This window comes from Pan paniscus, chromosome 20 (genome assembly GCF_029289425.2).
Source record: "Pan paniscus chromosome 20, NHGRI_mPanPan1-v2.0_pri, whole genome shotgun sequence".
NCBI lineage: Eukaryota > Metazoa > Chordata > Mammalia > Primates > Hominidae > Pan > Pan paniscus.
The window spans coordinates 41599884-41623474 of NC_073269.2; the positions used below are offsets into that span (position 1 = coordinate 41599884).

The 23591-nt window shown below is 51.6% G+C and overlaps 1 protein-coding gene across 1 annotated transcript; it reads left to right on the forward strand.

The window, feature by feature from the left end:
• The first annotated feature begins 9471 nt into the window (after window positions 1-9471).
• HAUS5 (HAUS augmin like complex subunit 5) lies at window positions 9472-20299 on the forward strand. The gene is made up of 19 exons (XM_034944618.3): window positions 9472-9607; window positions 10433-10495; window positions 10571-10603; window positions 10738-10762; window positions 11745-11850; window positions 11930-12089; window positions 13828-13897; window positions 13991-14073; window positions 14559-14616; window positions 14775-14899; window positions 15104-15167; window positions 15271-15401; window positions 15589-15751; window positions 16126-16206; window positions 16307-16452; window positions 16706-16817; window positions 16889-17021; window positions 19292-19424; window positions 19565-20299. The coding sequence occupies exons 1-19, from the start codon at window positions 9510-9512 to the stop codon at window positions 19680-19682; spliced, it is 1902 nt and encodes a 633-aa protein (XP_034800509.2). The 5' UTR covers window positions 9472-9509; the 3' UTR covers window positions 19683-20299.
• Window positions 20300-23591: the final 3292 nt, after the last annotated feature.

Consider the following 23591-nt stretch of genomic DNA (forward strand, 5'->3'; position numbering starts at 1 on the left):
CCCCTGGGTTCAAGTGATTCTCCTGCCCCAGCCTCCCAAGTAGCTGAGATTACAGGCATGCACCACCACACCTGGCTGATTTTTTTGTATTTTTAGTAGAGACGGGGTTTCTCCATGTTGGTCAGGCTAGTCTCAAACTCCTAACCTCAGGTGATCCACCTGCCTCAGCCTCCCAAAGTGCTGGGATTACAGGCGTGAGCCATCACGCCCAGCCAGAAGCTCATTTCTTACTGTTCCTTTGAGCACATTCCAGCATCAGGGTCTTTCCACTTGCTGTTCCCACTTTGGTAACTCCATTTTCACAGTTTTCAAGTAGCTCTCACACTTTGGCTCTCACGTCTCAGCTCAAAGAACATCTTAGAAAGGCCTTCTGTGGCCAGCAGCAGGATGTTTATTGACTGCCTAGACCAGGACTACATTTCCCAGAGGCCCTTGCAGCTAGTTGAAGACATAAGACAAGTTCTGTTCAATGGACTGAGAGCAGAAGTGATGTATATCACTTTAGGGTGAAGACTTTCAAGAAGCAGGTGCGAGTTCCTTATTCTCTCTTCTGCCTGGATTCAAAAGACTCTGAGCCCATAGAAGATGGTTGAATCACCTTGTGGAAGAAGCCTGGATCCCTGAATTACTATGTGGATCAGGAGAAATGTCTGATGGGATGTTCTATGAGTAAGAAATGAGAAGACTCTTCTCAAACGTGGAAGGAGCTGCTGAAACCAAAATCACAAGTCCTAGAGAAGCTTCTTGTTATCTCTCAGATGGTGGATGGGTTCCGAAAAGCATCCTGAAATTATCCAGAAAAACAGAAAAGAGATTTCAGATAAAGCAAAGGGAGAGAGATGCTGACAGAAGAAGACCAAGAGGCCACAGGGGCTCTGCTCCTTCAGGATCTAAGAAGAGCAGGAAGGCACCAGTACCTCCCACCAAGGCCAACAGAACAGGCACCATGAGAAAGGAACCAAGAAAAGGACAAATGGTGACATGTCTCCAAAACAAGGAGACATTGAGCATAAGAAGCAGAAAGTGAGGCCAGGTGCAGTGGCTCACACCTGTAATCCCAGCACTTTGGGAGGCTGAGGCAAGTGGATCACTTGAGGTCAGGAGTTTGAGACCAGCCTGGCCAACATGGTGAAACCCCATCTCTACTAAAAATACAAAAATTAGCCGGGTATGATGGTGCATGCCTGTAATCCTAGCTACTTGGGAGGCTGAGGCAGAGAATTGCTTGAACCCAAGAGGTAGAGGTTGCAGTGAGCCGAGATTGTGCCACTGCACTCCAGCCTGGGCGACAGAGGGAGACTCTGTCACAAAAAAAATAAATAAATAAAAGCAGAAAGTGGCCAGGTATAATGGCTCATGCCTGTAATCCCAGTGCTTTGGGAGGCCAAGGTGAGAGGACTGCTTGAGGCCAGAAGTTTGAGACCAGCCTGGGCAACATAGCAAGACCCCATCTCTACAAAAAATTAAAACTGAAAAAATCTAGCTGGGAGAATTGGCTCAAGTCCCAGCTACTAAGGAGGCTGAGGCAGGAGGATCACTTAAGCCCAGGAGTTCCAGCATGTGATGAGCCGTGATCGGGCCATGGCTCCAGCCTGGGCAACAGAGTGAGATCCCATCTCACAAACAAACAAACAAACAAACAAACGAGAAAGCCCAGGTAGCAATGAGAATGAGACTCGCCCAGACAGGCACCCCGGGTGACTGCTCCTGGGGGTGCAGGCCATCCATTGTCCTTTGGTGGCGTCTCAGTCCAAAGGCAATTGTGACCAAATCACAGGGACAGATCAAGTCTTCTCAAAGCAGAGACTGGTGAAACTTTCCAAATCATGGCGGTAGGGCACGCCTTGCATGTTACTGAGAACTTCCTCCTCTCTCTTGACTTTGCAGTCTGAGACCCGGTCATATCTACATGTGTGTTTGGGGCAGGATGGGCAGAGACATAGCAGGAAAGGAAGTCACAGAGGTGTGTCCTACCCCAGCCAGGAAGCAGGCAGCACAGACCGCTGTGGGGCATGCCTGGAGGTTCTTCACCATCTGCTGAGCACCAGCATAACAATGGGACATTGGGACTGTCCACCTGCACTATGCTGTTATCACTAACCAGACAACTGGCTTTCGTGGGATTCACCCTGGGTCCCTGGGGCAGAAAGCACCCTAAGTGCTCAGGGCCTTCCTCTGAAGGGGTCACTTTTTCCTTCATTGTCTTGGGTGATGTAACAAGCTGTGCCAGACTGGAGGAAGTGAGACCAGGTGCCTGCAGTGAGCTACTGAGACGCAGGTGACAGGCACAGCAGTTGCATTATCAGGGAGTTTCCTATGGTCATCTGAACTTCGAGGGAGGTTTTCTGGGGCTGGGCATTCCTTCCTCATTCCCATTTACCTAAATTGGCCCATCCTTGTCTGGTAGGTCAGCACCCAGCAGAGGCTTCTCCCCATGCACAGCACTGTGAGGTTCAGGCACCTGGGCACAGTAACCACAGTGATTCCTGGAAGCTGGTGGGCATGCTATCCTGGGGCCATCTGAACTGGGAAAAGCTGTGTGAGTTCTTGGGGGCCAGCTTGTAGCCTTTTTGGCTGGGGCCAGGTTGAAGGTCTTCCTGGGAACCAGAGTCAAGAGCGGCCACTTACATTAAGCGGATAAAGCCCACGACTTACTTGAGCTGCTTAACAGCTGTACCAAAAAGGCACAAACCCATTGAGGATATTATGAAACATGAATACAGATGATTATTTTATTTTGGTTTGGTTTTGTTTTGGCTTTGAGACAGGGTCACCCAGTCTGGAGTGCAGTGGTGCCATCATAGCTCACTGAAGCCTCAACCTCCCAGGCTCAACTGATCCTCCTGTTTCAACCCCCCAAGTAGATGGGACTACAAGCGTGCACCACCATGCCTGGCTAATTTTTTTTAATTTTTAATAGAGACAAGGTCTTGCTGTGGTGCCCAGGTTGGTCTCAAATTCCTAGCCTCAAACATTCCTCCCACCTCAACCGCCCAAAGTGCTGGGATTACAGGCATGAGCCACCGCGCCCGGCCATTGCCTTATAATTTTTTACTGATGTCAGATATTGTTAATTTTACAGTGTTGGATGCTGGATTTTTTAAATCTCTATAAATATTCTTGAATTTTGTTCTGGAATGCAGCTAAATAATAGCTTGATCCTTTTGGGCCTTGCTTTTAAGCATGGTTGGTTAGTCAGCATCAGAGAAGTATTTCATCTAGGGCAGGGGCAGGGGTCTCCAAACCCCAAGCCGTGAACCAATACAAGTCCATGGCCTGTTAGAAACCAGGCTGCACAGCAGGAGGTGAGTGGCGCATGGGTGAGCATCACTGCCTGAGCTCCACCTCCTGCCAGATCAGGAGCGGCATTAGATTCTTACAGGAGCGCAAACCCTATTGTGAACTGTGCATATGAAGGATCTAGATTGCGCACTCCTTATGAGAATCTAATGCTTAGGTGGGGCATGGTGGCTCACACCTGTAATCCTAGCACTTTGGGAGGCTGAGATGGGCTGATCACTTAAGGTCAGGAGTTCAAGACCAGCCTGGCCAACATGGTGAAACCCCGTCTCTACTAAAAATACAAAAATTAGCTGGGCATGGTAGCGGGCGCCTGTAATCCCAGCTACTCAGGAGGCTGAGGCAGTAGAATCGCTTGAACCCCGGAGGCAAAGATTGTGCTGAGCCGAGATCGGGCCACTGCACTCCAGCCTGGGTGAAAGAGGGAGACTTCACCTCAAAAAAAAAAAAACAGGGAAGAAAAAAAAAGAGAGAGAGAGAGACAGAGAATATAATGCCTCACGACCTGAAGTGGAACAGTTTCATCCCGAAACCATCCACTGCTCCCACCCTCCATCCCCCAGACTGTGGAAAAATTGTCTTCCATGAAACCAGTCCCTGATGCGCAAAAGGTTGGGGACTGCTGGTCTAGCGCTCACCTTTTGCTGCTGCTGAGGCCAGCTCCTCTACCCAGTGCCCACAGGATTATGAACATCCACTTTCCGTGGCCCTCTGTGGGCTCTGGAGATTGTTCCCTCTAATATTTTCTGATGGCACTTTCTCCACCCTCAGATAATTTCCTCACCCACATCTATTTATGTATTTGTCAGCACTCCACTGACCACTTGAGGGGATCCTCTGCAGATCTCTGGAGTTCTCTCCCTGTACTGTTCCCTCCTCTCCAGTACCCTGCCCTGTGAACCCTGCCTCAGCTTCTCTGGACTCTTAGCTCCATTACCCCAACCTGGTGAGACTGCGGGCTCCAACCAGGTCCCCCCTCCTTGCCCTAGGCCTGGAAACTTTTTCCAGGCAGTAAGCTAGGGCAATCTTAGGGCTCACCTCATTTTCCTTTTCTAAGAGACCATGGTCTTTTGTTGCCTAAGAACCAATGTCTTCAAGTCTAATGTTGCCTACACTTTGTCCCATTTTTACATTGTTTCAGGATATTTCATCTGGTCCCTATTCCTCCATTTTTAGAAGTGGAAGTGGCCATTATTTTTTTTACAAGTCTTTATTATCCAATCTTTATTGTTTTCTGGTCTGCAATTATATTCTTGATAATTTAAGAGGTATTTGAGTCTTTCGATAAAATGTGTCCACTTACCGAAAAAAGAAATAAGAATGAATCAGGTGTAGGAACAACTAGGTTAAAACAGGGCAGGCACGGTGGCCCACATCTGTAATCCCAGCACTTTGGGAGGCCGAGGCGGGTGGATCACTTAAGGTCAGGAGTTCAAGACCAGCCTGGCCAACATGGCGAAATCCTGTGTCTACTAAAAATACAAAAATCAGCTGGGCATGGTGGCACATGCCTGTAGTCCCAGCTACTAGAGAGGCTGAGGCAGGAGAATTGCTTGAACCCAGGAGGCGGAGGTTGCAGTGAGCTGAGATTGCGCCACTGTACTCCAGCCTTGGCAACAGAGTGAAACTCCATCTCCAAAAAAAAAAAAAAAAGAAAAAGAAAAGAAAAACCAGATAGGCTGGGCTGGAGCCCTGGCTACAAGGGAGGCTGTGAGATTCTGTGACTGCCATCTCCCTTGAGAGTGTGAGGAGAGTTTTATCTGGAGAGATGATGGCCTCCCAGACAGAGAGAGAGAACTCAGATGCCAGGCACCCAAGACCCACAACAGCCCACCATGACCACACTCTTTGCCCGATACGGTTTGGCTGTGTCGCCACCCAAATCTCATCTTGAACTGTAGCTCCCATAATCCTCACGTGTCGTGGGAAGGACCCCCAGCATGGGGGTGGGTTTTTCCCATGCCGTTCTCGTGATCTTGAATAAGTCTCATGAGATCTGATTTTTATAAAGGGCAGTTCCACGCACATGCTTTCTTGCCTGCAGCCATGTAAGACGTACCTATGCTCCACTGTGAGTCCATTAAACCTCGTTTTCTTTATAAATTACCCATTCTTGGGTATTTCTTCATAGCAGTATGAAAATGGGTTAATACATTGCCCATCACACATTTTTTTAAGCCAGTCAAATTTAGCAGTGGGGGTTGTATACCAACTTAGTGGCACTAATATGTTCTGATAACCTACTACCATTGGTTCAAACGTATAAATATACAACCACATCATACATGAAATAGAATGTAGATAGCCAGGCCAGGTGTGGTGGCTCACACCTATAATCCCAACACTTTGGGAGGCCAAGGCAGGCAGATCACCTGAGATCAAGAGTTTGAGACCAGCCTGGCCAACATGGTGAAACTGCATCTCTACTAAAAGTACAAAAATTAGCCAGGCGTAGTGGCACACGCCTGTCATCCCAGCTACTCGGGAGGCTGAGGCAGAAGAATTGCTTGAACCTGGGAGGTAGAGGTTGCAGTGAGCCGAGATTGCACCACCGCCCTCCAGCCTGGGCAACAGAGCAAGGCTCTGTCTAAAAAAAAAAAAATGTGGATAGCCAATAGGTTAAAAACAGTTTCTTAGGAAAACTGATCTTATGTTTCTGCCAAAGCTTACTAACATGCTGGTAATGAACCAAAAAAGTAACAAAAGTATGCCAGTTCATAAAGTGTGTGGAAAAGAAGAGCTCATACCCTTTAAAAGTAGAATGCTTACATAGCTGGTTTCTTTTCTTTGTTTCGTTTTGTTTTTTCTTTTCTTTGAGACTGAGTCTCACTCTGTTGCCCAGGCTGGGGTTGCGGTGGCGCGATCTTGGCTTACTGCAACCTCTGCCTCCCAGGTTCAAGCGATTCTCATGCCTCAGCCTTCTGAATAGCTGTGATTACAGGTGCCCGCCACCATACTCAGCTAATTTTTGTATTTTTAGTAAAGACAGGGTTTCACCATGTTGGCCAGGCTGGTCTCCAACTCCTGACCTCAAGTAATCCACCTGCCTCGGCCTCCCAAAGTGCTGGGATTACAGGCATGAGCCACCGTGCCCGGCCTGCTTTTTGTTTGTTTGTTTTTTTGTTTTGTTTTTTTTCCTGCTTTGTTTTTTGAGACAAGGTCTTGCTGTGTCACCCAGGCTGGAGTGCAGTGGCATAATCACAGCTCACTGCAGCCTCAAACTTCTGCACTCAAGCCATCCTCCCGCCTCAGCCTCCCGAGAACCTGGGACTACAGGCAGACACCACCATGCCTAGCTAATTTCTTTTTCTTGTGTAAAGATGGGGTCTTGCTGTATTGCCCAGGCTGGTCTCAAACTCCTGAGCTCAAACAATCCTCCCACCCGGGTCTCCCAAAGTGCTGGAATTATAGGTGTGAGCCACTGTGGTCAACCAATTATTGTTGTTTTAAGAGTTATTTATGTATTTCAGATATTCCTTTCTAAGTGTTTTGCAAATATTTTCTCCTAGTCTGTGACTCATCTTTTCATTCTTTGTTTTTTTTTTAGACAGGGTCTTGCTCTGTTGCCCAGGCTGGAGTGCAGTGGCAGAATCCTAGCTCACTGTAGCCTCTGAACTCCTTGGCTCAAGCAGTCTTCCCACATCAGCCTCAGCCTCCCAAGTAACTGGGACCACGAGCATGTGCCACCACACCCACCTAACTTTAAAAAAATTTTTTTTTTTTAGAGATGAGGTCTCTCTATGTTGCCCAGACTGGTTTCAAACTCCTAGGCTCGAGCAATCCTCCCGCCTCAGCCTGCCAAAGTGATGGGATTATAGGCACAGGCCACTGCACCCAACCTCATTCTCTTAATATGTTTTAAAGGTCTCAAAAATGTTCAGAGCCGGCCGGGCGCGGTGGCTCACGCCTGTAATCCCAGCACTTTGGGAGGCCGAGGCGGGTGGATCACGAGGTCAGGAGATCGAGACCATCCTGGCTAACACGGTGAAACCCCGTCTCTACTAAAAATACAAAAAATTAGCCGGGCGTGGTAGCGGGCGCCCGTAGTCCCAGCTACTCGGGAGGCTGAGGCAGGAGAATGGCGTGAACCCGGGAGGCGGAGCTTGCAGTGAGCCGAGATCGCGCCACTGCACTCCAGCCTGGGCGACAGAGCGAGACTCCGTCTCAAAAAAAAAAAAAAAAAAATGTTCGGAGCCCCCTGAAAAGCTCATAGACCCATGGCAGATGTGGTGTCTAATTGATTTTTTTTTTAAATAGCAAAAAAATCTCTACACAGGCAGAAGAATGGGCATATTTGGGGGAAATGGCGGCTGTTGAGAAACCAGACATCCAGAAGTCACAGCTGGCAATCCTTCCTCCAGGAAGCCCACCTGGATCGCATCAGCCCATGGCACTTTCTTCTGCCTCTCAATCCTCGAGAGGTGTTTGAAGCTGGCTTCAGCTTCTCCTGCAAACCTATCTCAGTGGTGATCATTGTCCCCTAGGTCAGAGACCTGAGCTGCCCCTTGGATGTCTCCCTGGCTTCTCACACTCCCGAGACTCCACACTGTCCTCAGCATTTCTCCCAAAACAGCTCTTCCTCAGAGGTCCCTGTTTCAAAGTCCACCCCATCCAATCCCCAGGCCAGAGTCCTGAGCGTCACCCTGAATCCCCTCCCTCCCTGCAGTTCATCAAACTTATGACCCATTTACTCAGCCTCCTCCTCCCTGCCCCACAGCCCCACTCTGGCCCAGCCCTGTCCTCACCCTCTACCCCTCATCCTGCTCCAGCCTCCTCCCTGGGTACCCAGCTCTAGTCTCACCCCACCATCTTTCCCCCATTTGCTGACTCAAAAACTATTTATTTATTTATTTTTGAGACAGAGTCTTGCTCTGTCACCCAGGCTGGAATGCAGTGGCATGACCTTGGCTCACTGCAACCTCTACCTCCTGGGTTCAAGTGATTCTCCTGCCTCAGCCTCCTGAGTAGCTGGGACTACAGGCGCAAGCCACCATGCCCAGCTAATTTTTGTATTTTTAGTAGACACAGAGTTTCACCATGTTGGCCAGGCTGGTCTCGAACTCCTGACCTCAAATGATTCGTCCACCTCAGCCTCCCCATTGCTGGGATTACAGGCATGAGCCACCATGCCTGGCCTAATTCAACAACTATTTCGAAAGCCAGGCTCTGAACCAGACACCAAGGACAAAGTGGTGGCCTAGGCAAACACATTGAGTGAAAGGTCCCTAAATGCTGCCATTCCTCAGGGCCTGTCTTCCTCTCCTCTGGGTCTCATACTGACGCCCACAGCGCATCCAGCTCTCTGTCTTGGCCCAGTGGGCTCTCCAGAACTCCAGCCCTACTACTTTCTGGGGCATCCCGCAGACCTCTCACACCTGCTGTGTCCCAAATTGACCCCACCCCTGCTGCTTATTTTTACCATCCCTACCTGGTGGTGCGTCTGTCTCCCCACTCAACTGTGAGCTCCGTACAATAGGGACCAGGGCTGTCGTGGTCACCATGGTGTCCCCAGCATCACCCAGCACAGGGTCAGCTCCCTGAGTTTATGGAATGGTAAGCACGAATGAATGGGAAAACGCATGCCAGGGAAATGTTAGGGTCATGCTCTCTGCCCCTACCCTCCACTCAGACATGAGACACCTGTTTCTGAAATCAAAGAGCAGTAAGTCCAGGATCTCATTGCCTGGTTCCAGTCCTCCTAGGACGCAAGTCCCATTTTGTCAAGAAAATAAAGGGGGTGAGCGTGGTGGCTCACGCCTGTAATCCCAACATTTTGGGAAGCCGAGGCAGGAGGATCGCTTGAGCCCAGGAGTTCAAGAGCCCAGAAGCTGAGACTAGCCTGGGCAACAAGTGAGATCCCATCTCTATTAAAATAAAAGTGTTTAGTTAAAAGAAGAAAAAGAAAATAAATGGAAGCATCAAGGACTGTTTTGCCTCTTTCGGTTTAGCTGGTAGTGAGCGGGAGAACGAGGGAAGGCGGGCGGGGCTGCAGTCTCTCCACGCCCTTTTCATTTCCACTCAAGGAGACCCACCTGGGAAGAGTGAGCGCTGCAAGACCCAGCCTGACCGCGCTAAGATTACTATGCAGCGCCGGAGCCCGCTGTCTGCCCGGCAACCGATGACGTCACTGTTGGCGCGCCCGTGACGTCAGAGGCGGGCGCCACACTTGAAGAGGCTGAGGGAGGCGGTGTCGCCGCCGCGGCGCTGTCATGGAGCTAGCGCAGGAAGCGCGGGAACTGGGTTGCTGGGCGGTCGAAGAGATGGGGGTGCCCGTGGCGGCCCGGGCCCCGGAATCGACGCTGCGCAGGTGAGGACCGCTCCTGGAGTGAGGACTCCCCACCCTGGAGATTGAGTCTCCGGGAGTGAGAACTCCACCCCTCATTGAGGACTCGACCCCCCCCATTCCCCATCGAGAGTGACCCGAGTTACTGAGGGCTCCCTACCCTGGGAGGCTCCCCAGAGTGAGGTCCCTAGCACTGGTGAGATTCCTCCACGAGTTAGCTAAGACCTCGCTCCTTATGGAAATAGGATCTCCAGAGTGAGGCTGTCCCCGCAGCACCTCCCCTCCCCCCCTTAACCTAACCAAGAAGGACACTCAGGAGTTAGCCGTGGCCACCCCATCGGGGATTGAAGCTGTAGGAGTGATGCCCCACGTCTGGTCATGGGATGGCACTTCCTGGCAGTACATCCCCCACCTCCACCTCTGGATGTGACGGGATAACCCTCTCCCAGGAGAAAGGGAGCACCCGCCTCTCCCGCTCTCCCCCACCACCCGCCTTCCCAGGGAATGAGAATAACACCACACTTCGTGCAAACATCCAGTCCCTACAAAAAAAATGTTTTACCAATTAGCCGGGTGTAGTGGTGCCTGCCTGTAGTCCTAGCTACTCTGGAGGCTGAGGTGGGAGGATCGCATGAGCCCAGGAGGTTGAGGCTGCAAGGAGCTATGATCGTACCACTGCGACAGAGCGAGACTGTCTCTTAAAAAAAAAAAAAAAAAAAAAGTTTGGGCCTTCCCTCCTCAAGAAGTGAGAACTCCCTAGTAAAAACTCCCTACCACCATCACCCTAGGAATGAGGATCCCACACCCTGTGTGCTGCCCCAGGCATATGCTTACACACTGTCCCCACAGGTTGTGTCTGGGCCAGGGGGCTGACATCTGGGCCTACATCTTGCAGCATGTGCACAGTCAGAGGTAAGCTGGGCTAGAGCAGGGGAGGGGGCACAGGTGAGGCCCATAGTAACCCCTCTTTCTGCCTCTGCACTGTAGGACTGTCAAGAAGATCCGGGGAAACTTACTCTGGTAACTGCTTCTTAAAGCTATCCCCTCCTGTCTTCCCCACTCCCATTTAGCCCTGTCCCCACCACAGCATCACACCTATTGCCCTCCCCCCTGGAAGCCCCACTCATCCGCTGACTCTGGCCTCGTTTTCCTAGGTATGGCCACCAGGACAGTCCACAGGTGAGAAGCATATGCTACAAGATTCTCTTTCATCCGAAAAATGACTTGTAGATCTTCTGCTCTAAGCCCAACCAGGTGCTGGGTGATGCTGGGGACAATGGGTCACAAGACAGCCTTGATCTCCATCTTCATAGGGCTTAAAGTCCAGTGGAGACAGCATTAGCTCAGCCAGGTGCAGTGGCTCACACCTGTAATCCCAGCACTTTGGGAGGCTCACCTGAGGCCTCATCTCAGGTGATGAGATCACCTGAGGGCTCCAGGAAGAGATCAGTACTGGGACAAAGATGTGGTTTGGGAGGCGGATCACCTGAGGTCAGGAGTTCGAGACCAGCCTGGCCAACATGGTGAAGCCCTGTCTCTAATAAAAATAAAAAATTAGCCAGGCGTGGTGGCACACGCCTGTAATCCTAGCTACTTGGGAGGCTGAGGCAGGAGAATCGCTTGAACCTGGGAGGCAGAGGTTGCAGTGAGCTGAGATCGCACCACTGCACTCCAGCCTGGGCAATAGAGCGAGACTCTATCTCAAAAAAAGAAAAAAAAAATAAAGAGCATTAATTAGCTGGGCGCAGAGAGGTGGGACATGGATATGTGGCATCAAAGCTGGTGAGAAGAGATGATGGGACAGGTATGGGAGAGATGCTGAGGCCAGTGTGGGACCCAATGGGTGCAAGGGGCTCATATGACACCTAAGGGGAGGCTTCCAGGAGGCCTTGGGACTTCTAGGTGCAGGGCTCCGGGAAGAGCTCAGTACTGGGACAAAGATGTGGTTGTCACCAGCACAGACAGGAAACAGGCTGGAAGTGTGGGTAAGACAATCCTAGGAGGAAGGAGGGAGGGAGCCAATACCCTAATGCTTCTGTGTCAGACACAGAAACTGCTGAGCAAAAACCCTCTGCCACCAGTTGAGGAGCCTGGTACCCCCAAAAGACAGGCCAGGCTGAGCCCCGATCAGACCATCTGACCCTGAATCTGATCCTCCCAGGTCCGTCAGAAGTTAGAGCTGGAAGCTGCTGTGACCCGCCTGCGGGCAGAAATCCAGGAACTCGACCAGAGCCTGGAGCTGATGGAGCGAGATACTGAGGCTCAGGGTGAGCCATGGGGCCAGAAGATGGGCACCAGAATGTGGGGCGGGAAAGGTGCTGATGGCCACCCCTGTTCCTCCCACAGACACGGCCATGGAGCAGGCACGTCAGCACACTCAAGACACCCAGCGTCGAGCTCTCCTCCTCCGGGCCCAAGCTGGGGCCATGCAAAGACAGCAGCATAGGCTCCGAGATCCCATGCAGCGGCTGCAGAATCAACTGAGGCGCCTGCAGGACATGGAGAGGTGGGCCTCAGGGACCCACCCTCACCAGGCTGGGTGGCCAGACATTCTCTTAGAGACCTCAGGGCTCTGCCCTGATCCCTTCTTGGGTTCCAGAATTCTGGAACCATTAGGATGGAATGTCCATGAGGCCAGGAGGTTTTGTCATCTCAGTCACCTGTATTTTCAGTGCCTAGAATGATACCACCTGTATACCTAGAACACCAGCCCTGGGGAAACAGCCACAAACAGAGAACATGTCCCTGCCCTCCTGGAGCTTATGCTGTGACACAGAGAAGACAGATAGTAAAGTAGGAACCAAACAGACCCTATCATTTCTGGTAGAGATGAGTGCTGTGAAGAAAAGCCTATCATAGAAGGGAGAGGGAGATGCTGCCCTAGCGAGGGTGGTCAGCGAAGGCCTCTGAGGAGGGGACATTGAGTTGGAAGAGGAATTTCTGTGGAGAAGGAATAGCAAGAGCAGAGGTGGTGTGCTCAGCATGCAGGAAGAGCAGCCAGGAGGCCAATGTCAGCTCGAGTTTCTCAGGCAAGACCGAGAACCTGAGGAGGTGAGGTCGAAGGAGTGGACAGAGAACTGTGGATGATGCGTTGCGATTTTACCCTGACACTGGTTCATGCCCTGGCTTGGCCACTTAAAATTGGGTGACCTTAGGCTGGGCATGGTGGCCCACACCTGTAATCCCAGCACTTTGGGAGGCCGAGGCAGGCGGATTACTTGAGGTCAGGAGTTCGAGACCAGCCTGGCCAACATAGTGAAACCCCGTCCCTACTAAAAGATACAAAAATTAGTCGAGTGTGGTGGCACATGCCTGTAGTCCCAGCTACTCAGGAAGCTGAGGCAGGAGAATCACTTGAACCCAGGAAAAGGAGGTTGCAGTGAGCCTAGATTGCACCACTGCACTCCAGCCTGGGTGACAAGAGCAAAACTCTGTTTAAAAAAAAAAAAAATTGGGTGACCTTGGGCAAGGTATTTAACTTCTTTCTATGTGCCTCAGATTCTAAGATCTGTGGAATGGGGATAATATTAATACCAAGCTTATAGGGTAGGCATGATCGTTAGGTGGAATAAATCATGTGAAGTGCTTAGAGAAGTGCCTGTTAACCATTGTTATTCTGGGTTTGGTTTTTTTGTTTTGTTTTGTTTTGTTTTTTTGAGACAGAGTCTGGCTCTGTTGCCCAGGCTGGAGTGCAGTGGCATGATCTTGGCTCACTGCAACCTCTGCCTCTGGGGTTCAAGCGATTCTCCTGCCTCAGCCTCCCCAGTAGCTGGGATTATAGGCGCATGCCACTGTGCTCGACTAATTTTTGTATTTTTAGTAGAGATGGGGTTTCACCATGTTGTCCAGGCTGGCCTTGAACTCCTGACCTCAAGTGATCCACCTACCTCAGCCTCCCAAAGCGCTGGGGTACAGGCATGAGCCACCACGCTGGGCCCATTGTTATTCTGAATGCGCTGGGGAAACATTACCTTATTTTGGACAGATCTGAGCAGGGACATGATCTTCCTACAGTTTTAACAGAATCACTGACTTCTGGGTGGCAAACAGTCTCGTGGAGCAAAAGCAGTGGGGAGGCTAATGCAATATTCCAGCTGGGAGGTGACAGTGGCCTAATCTGGAGACAGCTCCTGAGATCTAGGCTTAGTGATTCCTCTGACCGGCCTTGCTGGCAGTGAGAGGAGATGGGGCACAGACATCTGTTCTCCCGGGGACCCCAGCCCCAGCTGCACTTCTCCCTCCAGGAAAGCCAAAGTAGATGTGACCTTTGGATCCCTCACGTCGGCAGCTCTGGGCCTGGAGCCCGTGGTCCTGGTAAGAGTCCTGGTCATGGGAGAAGGGGCAGGGAGCCTGGAGTCAGGCAGATGCCAGGGTCCCCCTCAGGTCCCTTCCTCCTCTTCTCCCTAGCGTGATGTCCGAACAGCCTGCACCCTCCGGGCCCAGTTCCTGCAGAACCTCCTGCTTCCCCAGGCCAAGAGGGGCAGCCTCCCGTGAGTGTCCCTAGCTCCCAGAGACCCTGCAAAGAACCTGGGTTTTAAGTGGGGGTCTCTTATTTATTAATTCCTCAGACACTGAGCTTCTGGGCTACGTTCTGTAGAAGGGGACTTCCAGGCTGGGAATAGAAGGAGACAGTCTCTCATCACAAACAGTGACAGCCAGGTGGTCAGGGCTGTTGCGGGAGTGAGGAGGCCTGAGAGGCTCTGGGCACCCAGAGGCAGTGCCTTTCCCAGCTAAGAAGGCAGGGAGGGGAGAGGTTCTCTGGTGAGGAGGCTTAGCTGGGGTGAAGGGTCCAGAGAGTGTCCCAGATGAACAACCCATGTAAAGGCCCCAAAGCCAGCAGGTTGGTATAATTGGGGAACTCAAGTCTAACAGGCATAGGGAAGATGACAGCCCCTACCTTATAGGGTGGTGGTGATAACTAGAGGATAATTGACGTGTCTTGTAACGTTCTCTGTCCGCTTACCCAACCCCACAGAACCCCTCATGATGACCACTTTGGCACTTCGTACCAGCAGTGGCTGAGCTCAGTGGAGGTGAGAGGGCAGGGCTCTCAGGAAAGCCACACCCTCCCGCCCCATGATCAAAACTTAGGGTGCCAGGACCTAACTCTTGATGACAGCCCTATTCCCATGGGGTCTCAGCTCACAGCCCTGCCCCGATCCTGCCCTGACTTCACCCTCCCTCCCCCTAGACGCTGCTGACAAATCACCCCCCAGGCCACGTCCTGGCTGCCTTGGAGCACCTGGCTGCAGAGCGGGAGGCAGAGATTCGATCCCTGTGCAGTGGGGATGGGCTTGGCGATACAGAGATATCCAGGTGTGGGGCAGGGTATTCTCACAGTTGGGGAAGGCCATGTGAGTGGGTGAGCTGGGACAGCCTCAGGACCTGGCCCAGCCACCTGCTGATGGGGTAGAACTGAAACCCACTGCCTGGTGGGGTGGCAGGACTGATACTGGCCACCCTCGAGTACCAAGGCAAGGCCACAGCACGGCTCCCTCAGCAGCTCTTCCCCCACCCCAGACCCCAGGCCCCGGACCAGTCAGACTCCAGCCAGACCCTGCCGTCCATGGTTCATCTCATCCAGGTGACCCCAGGGCTCGCCTCCCCACCACATTCCAAGACTTCCTTAATCCCCTCACCCATGGATCATGCCCTGGGTGTACCCTGATTCTGTACCCCGCTTGCAGGAGGGCTGGCGGACTGTGGGTGTGCTGGTCTCCCAGCGGAGCGCCCTCCTGAAGGAGCGGCAAGTCTTGACCCAGCGCCTCCAGGGCCTGGTGGAGGAGGTGGAGAGACGCGTCCTGGGATCCAGTGAGAGGTGGGGGGCTCTCCGAGCAGAGGTCTCTAGGCCATCTCGCTTCTGAGTGTCTCAGCCCATTGGACTTTTTCAGCCTCTGTGGCTCCTATCTCTGCCTCCTCTCCCTGCAGTGTCTCTCCCTGGTTTATGGTCCCTTGTGTGGCTCAGTCACCCTTCTCTCCTTTGCTCTCCTCCACTTGCCCTGCAGGCAGGTGCTGATACTGGGGCTTCGGCGCTGTGGCCTGTGGACGGAGCTCAAGGCCCTGCACGATCAGAGCCAGGAGCTGCAGGATGCAGCCGGGCATCGGCAGCTCCTGCTGAGGGAGCTACAGGCCAAACAGCAGCGGATCCTGCACTGGCGCCAGCTGGTGGTGAGAGGCTAGGCCCAGGGCCTTGTGGAGGGCCAGAGGGGAGGCTTGAAAACTATGGCTAAGAACTGGGCCTGAGCCCAGTGTGGTAGCACATGCCTGTGGTTCCAGCACTTTGGGAGGCTGAGGTGGGAGGATCTGAGCCCAGGAGTTCAAGGCTGAAGTGAGGTATGATCACACCACTGCACTCCAGGCTGGGTGACAGAGCAAGATGCTATCACTTAAAAAAAAAGAATGCTGTCACTTAAAAATTAAGAACTGGGCCTCCTAGGCAAGAGCCCAGGTGAGACTCCCGGGCAGAAGCAGGACCTAAGCAGAGAGGCGCACTGAGGCTGGGAGCTGGGAGGAGTGGGTCTCAGGGTATCCTGGTTCCTCAGGAGGAGACCCAGGAACAGGTCCGCCTGCTCATCAAGGGAAACTCGGCCAGCAAGACCCGCCTGTGCCGGAGCCCAGGGGAGGTGAGATGGCAGTTGGGGTGAGGTCTGGGTAGGGCTGGATCTGCCAGGATGGGGCTGGGTGGACTTGTGATGCCCCACCCACCCCTCCCCTTCCCCACAGGTGCTAGCTCTGGTCCAGAGAAAGGTGGTCCCTACATCTGAGGCAGTGGCACCACAGAGCCGGGAGCTGCTGCGCTGTCTGGAGGAGGAAGTCCGGCATTTGCCCCACATTCTGTTGGGCACGCTGCTGCGGCACAGGCCGGGAGAGTGAGACTGGGGCTGCCCCACCCCTGCCCTGCATCCCCTGCCATGGGTGACTGTCACTCCCTGAACCTCCTCAAAAAAGATAACCCCAGACCCCCAGTGTTCCCAGGCTGCCAGACCTCACCCTTGGGTCAGCAGCCCTGGTCTTGGCATCCTAGTCCCCAGACCCACCTTGAAGTTCCTGGGCCCCGAGAGCCTCCAGAACCCAAGGCCTCCTCTCAGTCCCCACCCAACCCAGACTTCTCCCTGCCCGTAGGTTGAAGCCCCTGCCCACGGTCCTCCCATCCATCCACCAGCTGCACCCCGCGTCCCCAAGGGGCTCCAGCTTCATAGCGCTGAGCCACAAGCTGGGGCTGCCTCCAGGGAAGGTGAGTGCCCGTCTCCTGTGACTTGTCTCCCCAGCCCCGCCCCAGGTGACCGTCCTTCCCTCCTCCTCCAGGCCTCGGAGCTGCTCCTGCCGGCGGCTGCCTCTCTTCGCCAGGACCTTCTGTTCCTGCAGGACCAGCGGAGCCTCTGGTGCTGGGATCTACTCCACATGAAGACCAGCCTGCCGCCAGGCCCTCCCACCCAGGGTAGGTCTGCCCTGCCACCCCATCCAGCCTCCCCGCCCATTCCCACTACCAGCAGCCTCCACGAGTCCTTACCAGCAACCCCGTTGTTTACGCAGTGCCCATTGTGTGCTAAGGGCTTTAAACATTCTCCCTTGTTTCATCTGCACGGCAGTCCCATAAGGTAAGTGCTGCTGTTCTCTCCATTCTACAGAGAAGGGAACTGAGACGCAGAGGTTAGTAGGTTGCCCAAATGGCAAAGCTGGAATTTGAATCCAGGTGGTCTGAAATGGGTCTGTGCTCCCAACCACTAAGCTACACTGCCGTCGACTTTCCACGTGTTCATTCATCACCGTCACATAGTATACCTCAGCAGTTCAAAGCCTGGGAATCCTCTCCGCTGTCTCTTCCTAGCTGTGTGGCCTCCCCGTGCCTTAGCTTCCTCCTCAGTGGAGTAAGCATGAAGCAATATCTCACCGAGGTGCTGGGCAGATTGAGGCAGGGGACCCACACAGGGCACTGAACACTGCCTGCTATGCAGTAAGCACCCTGTGTCTCCAATGTGATTAGCATCATTGTCTGTGTACACACACAGTCTCTTGGAGTCATGACGATGAGGAAAGGGACTTTTAAGAACCCCAGTTTACAGATGAGGAAACTGAAGGTCAGAGAAGTCATTCATTCCTGGATTCACTCACCAAATACTGGGTGTCTACCAGGTGCCAGCCCAGATGGCTTGATGGGGAGTGAGGAGAAAGGTCCCCACCCCAGGGGTTTCCCCAGATGGAAGTAAAGAATGAAAGGATAAATACATGGAAGAGGAGAATTGATGAGAAATGAACCGGCAGTGCCAGCAGCACTGGAGGAAGAGACGGTTCAAGCCTCTGAGTTTGGGGCTCCCTGCCCTCCACTTCTTCACAAGGGGAGGGAGCAGTGTGCAGGAGCAATGAGAGCAGCCCCAGACCCCACACGGCCTCTGCCCACCTCAGCCTCTGCCTACCACACCCTCTGCCCACCTCATGTGTTTTTTGTTTTTGCTTTTGTTTTTTTTGAGACAAGGTCTCATTCTGTCACCCAGGCTGGAGTGCAGTGGTGCCATCCTGGCTTACTGCAGCCTCAACCTCCTGGGCTCAAGCCATCCTCCTGCCTCAGCCTCCCGAGTAGCTGGGACCACAGGCATGCACCCCACGCCCAGCTAATTTTATATTTCTTGTAATCATGGGCATCTTGAACTGTACACATCTATCATGGAACTCCTGGTTCTCTCTACTCCAAAAAACAATTTTGTTCCTCTTCTTCTTGGTTTCCTTCCTTGTTAAATTATCTCACCCTCCTCATCCAAGTGCTGCACCCAGAAACCCAGGAGTCATCCTGAATTTCTCCATCACCCTAATCCCCCCACCCTCACCAGCTTCAGCCTCTCAGCAAGCCCTAAGGGTCCCATCCCCAGAGTTCTCCCATCGGTCCCCTGCCCCAGTAATTCCACCTGACAGCAGACGGAGCTGAACAAAGAGCCAGTGTCGTGATCAAGGTCACAGGGCAGGGATGGGATGGGGTCAGGATTCAGGCCCAGCTTGTCTGATCACGCTGCTCGACTGCACTTGCTGAGCTGGGCCTGTTCTGTGCACATGGAGAGGTAGGCCCAGTCCCAGTCCCAGAGGAAAGCACCGCTAGGGTGAAGCTAGAGCAGGCGGAGGAGGAAGCCTTGGGGCGAGAGTGTTGGAGGGGCCTCCAGGAGGAAAGATACTCTCTACTGTGGGCCCTGGGAATCGGCCAGGCTTTGCCACATCATGAAACTCAAATACCTGCTGAAGGGCTTGGACTCTGCCTTGGGGGCACTGGAGAACCTTGGAGGGTTCTAGACAGGAGGGAGAGCATCAAATTTAGGCTTCAGGAAGATCACTGTGGTGTAGTGCGGAGGGTGAACCAGAGCAGGAGACTGAGGCCTGGAGCAGAGGAGAGGAAGAAATGCTCAGGAGACTGAGCGGACAGGCCATGGAGATTGATGGGCTTTCACGGGGAGGGAGGAAGGCATCCAGAAGGAGGCCTGGACGGGGCTGGGGGTGGTGGGCTGCCCTTGAGATGAGGACCTGGGAGGAGGGACAGGTCCTCATCTCAAGGGCAGTCCCTCAGAAGGGGACTTCCAGGCTGGGAAGAGAAGGAGACAGACTCATCATTGGTTTGCGGGAGCTGCTGAGGTCAAGACTAGGGGACTGGAGAATTGGGGACTCATTGCTGTAAGGTACCAGTGAGCCAGAGGACTCAAAGCTGCCTCCTGGCTTTCTCACCCTCAGAGCTGCTGCAGATCCAGGCATCCCAGGAAAAACAGCAGAAAGAGAACCTGGGGCAGGCTCTGAAGAGGCTGGAGAAGCTACTGAAACAGGCGCTGGAGCGAATCCCTGAGCTGCAGGGGATCGTGGGGGACTGGTGAGGGGAACGTGCCGCGGGTGGGAAACAGAAAAGTCAGGACTCAAGCTGGGGGCCTGATGAGAAGGAGCAGGCCATGGTTTTGCAGGGAGGGTCTGGAGGGTCAGTCCTTTCCTCGTTGACGCCATGCCATTCCCCAGGTGGGAGCAACCAGGCCAGGCCGCCCTCTCTGAGGAGCTCTGCCAGGGCCTGTCCCTGCCCCAGTGGCGGCTGCGCTGGGTTCAGGCCCAGGGGGCCCTGCAGAAGCTGTGCAGCTGAAGAGAGGCTTCAAACGGAAGCCGAGAACTTGACACTGTTCACCCCAACACCTCACCTCCCCCAGGACATTTGGAAGAAAGCAGCGCCAGGATTCCTCGGCAGTCGTCCCCACCCGCACCTGCAGTCCCCTCATGTGCTGTTCTGCTGCCCCACTCAGCTCCTGGACCCTGTCCTTTCATCCCGCTAAAGCACCCCCTGAAACCCCTTCATCACTTTCATTCTCAGCAAAAAGTAATTGAGCACTTCCTCTAGGCGCTGGGGAGTCCACACTGAACAAAAGAAACAGAAAACCCTGTCTTCCAGCAGTTGAGTTCTAGGGCAGGGAGACAGAGTTTACAAGATAAGGAAAATACATATGTAGTATGCTGCAAGTTAACTGCTGTGTGGGAAATCCAGCAGGGGGTGGGATGTGTGATTTGAATTGAGGGCCACACTGCCCAGGTCGTGCTCCGTCAAGGGGTGAGCAGGAGCAACGGGGGTGGCTGAGTAAGGGCTTGCAGCTCGAGGCAACAGCACATGCAAAGGCCCTGAGCCAGGATGTGCTGCAATAAGGGCCATTGAGGGGGACAGTATAGGTTGGGGATGAGGAATGTATTAAAAGATGAGATTGCCTTCTAGTTTGTATAGTTTCTTTTTTTACATGTAAATCAGCCATTTGGAATTTATCCTAGCACATGGATCCAATTTTGTCTTATTTTACATATATCCTAGTAGCACTTACTGAAATTCCCAGTCAGAGTGGCAGTTGCCTCTGAGGGAAGGTGGGTGGCAGGGATCAACTGAGGAGGAGACACAGAAATGTCCTAGCTGATGGGAATGTGCTGTGTCGAGAGCAGCAGCGGTGATGCAGGTGTAGAGATTTGTCAGAGCTCATGTAGTTGTAGTCTTAAGGCCTGTGCATTTCACTGCGTGGGTTACTCAATTTATAAAGCAAAGCCCTTACACTTTTGAGATGCCACCTTTTTATGCACTAAATTTCCATGTTTAATTGGGTTATATCTGGCTTCTCTCCAGACCTGCTTTGTATTTAACTCTCCATGTGTCATTCCTACAGTAGCTTAATAGAAAGGCTTGTGACACATTGTCATATCTGTTCTTGTTTTCTTTTTTTTTTTTTTTGAGATGCAGTCTCATTCTGTTGCCCAAGTTGGAGTGCAGTGGCATGATCTCAGCTCACTGCAACCTCCGCCTCCCAGGTTCAAGCCATTCTCATGCCTCAGCTTCCCCAGTAGCTAGGATTACAGGTACGCACCACCACGCCCAGCTCATTTTTGTACTTTTAGTAGGGACAGGGTTTCATCATGTTGGCCAGACTGGTCTCGAACTCCTGACCTCAAGTGATCTGCCTGCCTCGGCCTCCCAAAGTGCTAGGATTACAGGCATGAGCCACCGCGCCTGACCACATTGCCATATCTGAAATGGCTGGATTCTCTTAGGTGCTTTTCTTTTTCTTTTTCTTTCTTTCTTTCTTTTTTTGAGACAGAATCTGGCTGTTTCCCAGGCTGAAGTGCAGTGGCATGAACTCAGCTCACTGCAACCTCTGCCTCCTGGATTCAAACAATTCTCATGTCTCAGCCTCCTGAATAGCTGGGATTACAGGCACCCACCACCATGTCTGGCTAATATTTGTATTTTTTGTAGAGTCGGAGCTTTACCATGTTGGTCAGGCTGCTCTCCAACTCCTGGCCTCAAGTGATTCTATTGCCTCTGCCTCCCAAATCTTCACCTGGGATTAGTTTCCCCTGTCTCAGTAAATTTTTTTTCCCAAACTAAGTGAACATTAGATTTAATTTGGCTGGCCCCAGAAGAAAAACATGCACAGATGGTAGTTTTACTGGTGTTGCAGTAAGTTTTCAAATTTGGAAGTTTGGCAGCTTTATGATCTTGAACCTTGCAATCCATCTCTCACACAACTCCTCTCTTGGCCTCCAGAGTCCCTTTACTCTCCCAGCTTTCCTCCTGCCCCTGGCTGCTGTTTCCCAGCCTTTCCACATTGGCTTTCCAATGCAGTCCTTAGTGTGTCTGCTCCTCCTCTCTCTCCTCATCACAGTTCCCAGCCCCCACCTTCAACTGAACTTAACAAAATCTTCAACTTCATACAGTAGTCCCATTGTTAGTAATAACACTGGCATTTTTATTTTGATAAAATAGACCGTTTAAATTTTTGAGATTCTACCTTATATTTTTTGAATTATATACTAAAGCAAATAAGTAGTGATGTAATGTCATTGGGGACCAAGATTTTTAGTGTAAATGAAAAAAGATAACAAATATAAACTCAAGTAAACACCCTGTAGTCTTTCACATGAATTGGAAATATCAGAATAAAGTCATGATTTTTCTCTTTCTAAAAAATATGTATTTCCCTAGTTAAGTCCCCTGAAAAGGTCTAAATATAATGACACCCCAGTAACACTGAGCAGCACTAGTATACAGACTGTGGTCTCTAAGTGCCATTTCTGACTAAGAACTAGGGACTTTTGTGAAAACAGCTGATTCCAGGTCTGGGGCAAGAAATGTGCAAAATGTGTCCAGGATATTTTGTGCCAGGAAGCAAAGAAGTCCTCCAAGACTACTGTGGCCAAGTCAAAGGAACTCAGGAGCCAGTCTGAAGGGCTGTCACTCACCAAAGGTGGGACATGTTGAGCAGCAAAAAGAACCACAGTGGTTTGAAGCACATCAAATACGCCTGAATGTGTAAGTTCATGTTGATACTCATATACCTCATTGAAATCACCTTTGAAGAGTACTAGGAACCCACTCATTATTTTGAAAAAATTTTTATATATAAAATAAAAGAAGCATGTTCTCTATTTTTCTTATATGTGAACAAGTAACCAACTTTTTTTTTTTTTTTTTTTTTTTTTGAGACAGGGTCTTGTGCTGTCACCCAGGCTGGAGTGCAATGGTGAGATTTTGGCTCACTGCAACCTCCGCCTCCTGGGTTCAAGTGATTCTCATGCTTCAGCCTCCTGAGTAGCTGGGATTACAGGTGTGCGCCACCATGCCAGGCTAATTTTTGTATTTTTATTAGAGGCGGGGTTTTGCCATGTTGGCCAGGCTGGTCTCAAACTTCTGACTTCAGGTAATCTGCCTGCCTCAGCCTCCCAAAGTGCTGGGATTATAGGTGTGAGCCACTGTGCCCAGCCTAAGTAACCAAATTTCTGATGAAGAGGTTATTTATGGAAGAATCACAACTAATAACTTCAGAGAAAATACTAGAATTCAAAAACCACTATTTGCTATTAATTAATCTAGTGATGGATACAGGTAATGATGATCAAGGGCTACTAAAACTATTAGGGGAAAGGTTGATTGGGCTTCTTAAAATAGGTAGACCAGGATGACACCACTGATCAATCCTGATGCCAAAGGAAGGCAACCAGACATCTTGTGCTTCTGATGGGATCCAATAGGATACAAGGGATATGATACCATACAATATTATCTATGAAGTGTGCTTTTACCAAATTAAACCTAAATCTCATCTAGCCTTAGCTCTCACTACAAGCATATGGGAAAGGGGCAGGAGGCAGTCAGAAACAAGTGAAACAAAAAGGATGTAATTAGTTAAATTCAAAATGTGTGACACCCTATAGGATAAATGATCCAGTTTCTTCAATAAAGAGAAGGCAAAAGGGGGAATGGAGAAAGAAAGAAGAAAGGGAGGGAGGGAAGAAGGGAGGAAGGAAGGAAAGAAAGATGGCAGGCAGGCAGGTATTCATTTGTACTGATTCATACTGCAGCTTCAAGAAACCAAGGCAGCCAATAAAATTAAATTTTCTTTTTTTTTTTTTTTGACACGGAGTCTCGCACTGTCACTGGAGTGCAGTGGCGCAATCTTGGCTCACTGCAACCTCCGCCTCCCAGGTTCAAGCGATTCTCCTGCCTCAGCCTCCCAAGTAGCTC